The sequence below is a fragment of the Colletotrichum aenigma genome (assembly GCF_013390185.1).
Source record: "Colletotrichum aenigma strain Cg56 chromosome Unknown KSG_Cg56_contig03, whole genome shotgun sequence".
NCBI lineage: Eukaryota > Fungi > Ascomycota > Sordariomycetes > Glomerellales > Glomerellaceae > Colletotrichum > Colletotrichum aenigma.
This window is the reverse complement of record NW_023500909.1, coordinates 1,988,805-1,994,463: the sequence shown is the minus strand read 5'-3', so window position 1 is coordinate 1,994,463 and position 5,659 is coordinate 1,988,805. Positions and strand designations below refer to the sequence as shown.

Genomic DNA, 5,659 nt, shown 5'->3' with positions numbered 1-5,659 from the left:
ATGCCGCCCTACACGAACATCCAGTCGCATCGCGACTCCCTCGAGCTCGCCTCCCTTGCCTCCTCATCCCGCGCCGAATCCGTCGTCTCAGACCTTCCCTCCTCGAGGCCCTCCATCTCCTCCTCCCGCAAGCTCTCCTTCGAGGCCGAAGACCCCCTCGATGCAGCGAACCCTGCCGCCAGCTCGAACCGCCCCAATCGACATGACCGCTCCTACTCAGTCTCCTCCGGCTTCGACTTCGCCGCCAACCTCTTTCCCCTGAGTTCCACTGCCGGCGCGGGGGCAGGCGGGTACGCCCCCATCGGCGCCCCGACCTCGACAGCGATACAGAACGGTGGCCTCGGCGGCGGCAGCTTGGAGAAGCACAAGATCCTCACCTACATGAACGGCTTGAGTCTGATTGTCGGTCTCATCATCGGCAGCGGCATCTTCTCCAGTCCCAGCCAGGTCAGCTCCAAGGTTGGGTCGCCCGGCGCCGCCCTCGTGGTCTGGGTTATCGCCGGCGTGCTTGCTTGGACAGGTGCTGCGAGTTATGCGGAGCTGGGCGGCGCGATACCCCTGAACGGCGGCGCGCAGGTCTACCTTGCGAAAATCTTGGGCGAGATGGCCGGGTTCTTGTTCACGTGGGTCGCCGTGTTGGTTCTGAAGCCCGGTAGTGCGGCCATTATCGCCATCATCATGGGAGAGTATCTGGTCAGGGCGGCGATAGGCGCAGAGGCGGAGAGCCTGAGCCCGTGGATCAACAAGGCGGTCGCCATGGTGGGGTTGATTCTGGTCACGCTCATGAACTGCGTGTCGACGAAGCTGGGCACGAAGGTGAACGACTGGCTCATGTTTTTGAAGTTTGTCGCCCTGCTGGGCGTCACCGTCACCGGCATTGTAGTCGCGATCACGGGGACCACCTTGACGGGCAAGGCCAACATGGAGTGGAAGACGCACGAGTGGTTCTCCGGCACTTCGACGGATCTCTCCAACTGGGCCGTGGCTCTGTATGCCGGTCTCTGGGCATACGACGGCTGGGACAACGTAAGATTCTCTCCCGGCACCGAGGTGGCACACCTTTGCTAACATGCGCAGACAAACTACGTCGTCGGCGAGTTCCGCAACCCGAGCCGTGATCTTCCCCGCGTCATCCACACGGCGATGCCTCTTGTGATCCTCTCATACGTTCTCGCCAACATCTCGTACTTCCTCGTCCTCCCTCTGGCGACGGTCAACGCCTCCAACACGATCGCCGTCCAGTTCGGCGCCAAGGTCTTCGGCCCCGTAGGCTCCCTCGTCCTCGCCCTCATCGTCTCGGCATCCTGCTTTGGCGCTCTCAACTCCTCCACCTTCACCTCCTCGCGCCTCGTCTACGTGGCCGGAAAGGAGGGGTACATCCCCTCCATGTTCGGCCGCATTGGCCTCTCCCCAACCGACTCCCACTCCGTCCAAACCTCGCGCACTTCGCGCGGGCGTGTGGCCAACATGCTGATCCGTGCCCTGGGCGATGATGACATGGGCCTGTTCTTCACGCCCGTGTGGGCGCTCGTGCTCAACGGCGTGCTCACGGCGGCGTACATCGTCGTCGGCGAGTTCGGCACCCTCCTGACGTTCTACGGCGTGGCCGGGTACACTTTCTACTTCATCACGGTCCTGGGTCTCATCATCCTCCGCGTCCGCGAACCGCAGCTCGACAGGCCGTACCGCACGTGGATCACGACGCCCATCATCTTCTGCTGCGTGTCGCTCTTCCTCCTCAGCCGCGCCGTCTTCGCGCAGCCGTTACAGACCGTCACCGTCGTGCTGTTCGTTGTCGCCGGCGTGCCAGTGTACTTTTGGCGCATACGCGGCCGCGATCAGCAGGTGATCAAGCGCGAGACGAGACATGCGGGACATGAGGAGCGGCCCTGGTGGCAGTTTTGGAAACGGTCTTGAGAAAGGCTTTTTCTCTCCCACCAGATTGAAAGCATCTCTTAGGCCGTTGGCGGGTGTGGTTGTTTGATTAGACCTTTTGTTTTGCACAATGGGAACAAGACGTTTCCGTCTGGAGCATTGGAGAGGGGAGTATATTTATCTATGGGCGGTTGTGTTTCTTGAAAAAAAAATGGAGTTATACTTCTCTTTTGGAAAACAAAAATAACCGGGCAACTTGGAAGCGCGCGCACGCTGTGTCTTTCTTGTTGCTTAGGCGGCTGGAGCACAATGGGTGGGAAGGGCTGTTTCTGAAAACATAGCCGTTGAGTGTGGTAGAAGACGGACTCGAGAGGTCGCGCGGCACACGGAATTCTGTTCGACGACACCGCGTCGTCTGGACCCCCAGGAAGGGAACAGAAAACACAGACGCACCTGTACTACTTACTTGTCTTGTAATTGAAAGCAATATATACACATGGGGGGCTACGGGACCGGCCCCATCTTTTCAAATCCCATGCAATCAATCAGCGTCACGATTTTCAGTCAAATGGGTGAAGCTCCATGATGAGTGATACTATTAACCACTGTCTGACAGCCAAGGTGTGTGAGACGGAAGCGGGCAGCTAATAAGATGTTATTGAGCAGGACTTCTGCGGACGAAGTTGGGAGGGAACGAACAAACCAGCGAAAGCAGCCACCGTCACCAACGGCAGATTTAGTCAGTTATCATGAGGATATCGTCAAATCAGTCACAGAACCACCACGCATTTTCAGAAGAATTTTTTTTGAACATCGCATTAGATTGCATCCTATATACTACAACCTAGTCCTCCTTTTGTGGAAGCACTATGCAATGCCGATGCATAACTCGAAATTCAACGCTTATATATAACACTTAAATATCCCTCACTGGGTATGATGCCATCATCCTCCACATCTACTTCTTCTCACGCTGGCCGTAGGCCTTGGTGGCGTAGTCGCCCTTGTGGACGATGAGGTCCTCGGGCTTGTAATCCTCCTTGCCGCTCAGGTAGCTCTCAATAATAGCCTTGGTGCCGTCGGCGTAGCGCTTCTGGGCATCGAGGGAGGTACCGGACATGTGGGGAACCATGGCGTTGCCGCCGCCGAAGGGGTTCTTGGCGGTGCGCAGAGGGTGGTCTGCGGGGGCGGGCTGGGGGAACCAGACATCACCTCCGTAGCCGGCGAGGTGGCCAGACTTGAGGGCGTCGGCGACGTCCTCCTTGACGACGATGGCGCCACGGGCGGTGTTGATGAGGTAAGAGCCCTTCTTCATCTTGGAGATGAGCTCCTTGTTGAACATGCCGCGGGTCTTCTCGTGCAGAGGAGCGTTGATGGTGACAACGTCGCACTGGGCGAGCATCTCCTCGAGGTTCTCGACGCGGCGGCAGCCAATCTCCTTCTCCTTCTCGGCAGACAGGGGCTGGTAGTCGTAGTAGAGAAGCTCCTTGCAGTCGAAGGCCTTGAGACGGCGCAGGACACGCTCACCGATACGGCCGATGGCGACGGTACCGACGACCTTGTTCTCGAGGTCGTACTCCTGCTTGGCAACAGCAGCGACGTTCCAGTCGCCGCGCTCGATCTGCTCGTGGGCGGGAACGAAGTTGCGGACGAGGACGAGGATGGTCATGACAACGTGCTCAGCGACGGAGACGACGTTGGATCCAGTGACCTCGGCGACGGTGATACCGCCGTTGGTCTTGTTGGCGGCGTTCAGGTCAACATGGTCAGAGCCGATACCAGCAGTGACGGCGAGCTTCAGGTTCTTGGCCTTGGCGAGACGCTCAGCGGTCAGATAGCCGGGGTGGAAGCTGGGAGAGAAAGGCGTGTTAGTCGTGATGGAGCATGGCGATGCAGCTGATGTCGGTCTGTACTCACGGGGTGGTGATGATGATCTCAGCGTCGACGAGCTCCTGGTCGAACTTGGAGTTCTCGCCCTCCTTGTCGGAGGTGGTGACGAGGGTGTGGCCCTGGTCCTCGAGCCACTTGCGGATGCCGAGCTCGTTCTCGGTGGTGCCCAGAAGGCCGGGGACCTGTGTGGTTTCGAAGTCAGCCCAGAAGCTCCAGGGATGGGTGCGATGCACCCCGCATTTGGTAGTTTCGGAGGGTCATTGCCAAGAGTTGGGGCAGAATGCCGATGTATCAGCGATCGACCTCCGAGCCCCGCACCTCCCGTCATCCCCGCACTAGCTCTCTGCAGGCGAGACATCCTGCTTGAGATCACGGCGGGGCACAGCTCCACGCGAGCTATCATAGTGACGTTTCTTGGTGGTGAAGGCGCGGGTGTGTCGGATGCCATTGTGGGAATCTGGGGGAAAAGGAAGTGAGATGGCACTTACGTCCTTGGCGTGCTGGCCGCCGTCGTAGAGTACTGCGAGAACCTTGACCTGGTTGTGGGGAGTAGTTGTTAGTGTGCGGATCGAAGAAAGCTGGCCAGGCAGTTTGCGAGGGAGGGCCGTGGAGGGAGCAACGGCTCTGCTCATGGCAGGCCGAGCCAGAAAAGATGCCTTGGAGGACGTGTGAAGTCCCCGAGAGACAGAAGGGGCAAGAGTGCGAAGGTTGCGAGAGAACAATACCATTTTGAAGATGTGTGTAGAGGATGAGCTTGTCGAGACAAGAGATGTGGTGTTGAGTGAGGTGGGAGGTGGTCGTTATATAGATGAAGAGATGAGAGCGATGTAACAGATCCGTAGACTCGGGATCTTGCAGACTAGGCTGATGAAAGGTGTTTGTATGAGATGAGGATGAAAATAGGACACGGAAAAGCGGCTGGTACAGGTTTATTTATGCTTGCAGGCATCACCGAGAGGCCGGGATGAAGAGGGCGGGGAACATGACCGACAGGAGGAAGTGTGGTACATGGTGTACATGGCTGAACGTTCAGAAAGAGGCAATACAATCCGACGAGCGCTCGTCTGCGTGGTCTGGGCTGGTTTGATGTGCCAGCTTCTCCTCTCCGAGCTGCGTGTCTGCCTCCCGCCCGTTGTCCAATGTCGGCCGTCCTCCACCTCTCCGAGATGCCAGATTCCCATTGCCCCTCCTTCCCAGAGTATCTCCTTGAATAGTCAGCCACTCACACTCGGACGGAAACATGAAGGTTCGGGAAGGCAGCGAGGCTGGAGCATAACCGGGAAGGTACTGCTTGCTAAGACCCAGCTAATGGGAGGAACATGGCATGTACGTGCGGCAACTGACGAAGAGCAAGGAGGAGGAGGCACGGCATCTCGTCCGACAGGAAACGAAGATACCGACTACCTAGCGAGAAACGGTGATCGATGGCTGGCTAGTCTCGTCCCTACCTAACTAGCCACACTCACTCTGCGAGGAAGTAAGTGGAAGGAAGTATCCAAGTGCGGCAACGGCTTTTGTCAATCTGCACCTCAGGTTCCTTCACTGCAATGCACACTCACTACTAATTACTATCGATTCGGGATCTCCAAATCACCCTCTGGCTAGGATGCGTGGGGTAATCTGCTCGGCTCCCCCCATTGGTCGCTCGTCCAGCCGCCATGGTTCGTCCCCTCCACCCGAGCAACAAGCTGCCCGCTTCAGTTGGCAGCACCTCCCATGGCGATGAAACGCCGCAGTCCCCGGCAAATCTTCAACTTTCACGTTGTCTGCAGCCATGGAACATTGGTTTGCCCTGCGACCAGGGCCGCCGTCAAGCGAGGTGCACCCTTGCAACGCACGACAAGGCTACACGACACGCCCGAGGAAAGACCATCGACAATCAACAGCAGATGTC

General features: G+C 58.0%; 2 protein-coding genes across 2 annotated transcripts; one reads left to right on the top strand and one right to left on the bottom strand.

The window, feature by feature from the left end:
• On the top strand, nucleotides 1-1,917 carry Slc7a6-0 (Y+L amino acid transporter 2; the record flags this gene model as incomplete). The annotated part of the gene is made up of 2 exons (XM_037319766.1): nucleotides 1-1,026; nucleotides 1,078-1,917. 2 exons carry the CDS (start codon nucleotides 1-3, stop codon nucleotides 1,915-1,917), a joined length of 1,866 nt encoding a protein of 621 aa, XP_037180750.1.
• Nucleotides 1,918-2,833: 916 nt separating this feature from the next.
• Nucleotides 2,834-4,397, bottom strand: aciA (Formate dehydrogenase; the record flags this gene model as incomplete). Its single annotated transcript, XM_037319765.1, has 3 exons — nucleotides 2,834-3,725; nucleotides 3,793-3,947; nucleotides 4,254-4,397. 3 exons carry the CDS (start codon nucleotides 4,395-4,397, stop codon nucleotides 2,834-2,836), a joined length of 1,191 nt encoding a protein of 396 aa, XP_037180751.1.
• Nucleotides 4,398-5,659: the final 1,262 nt, after the last annotated feature.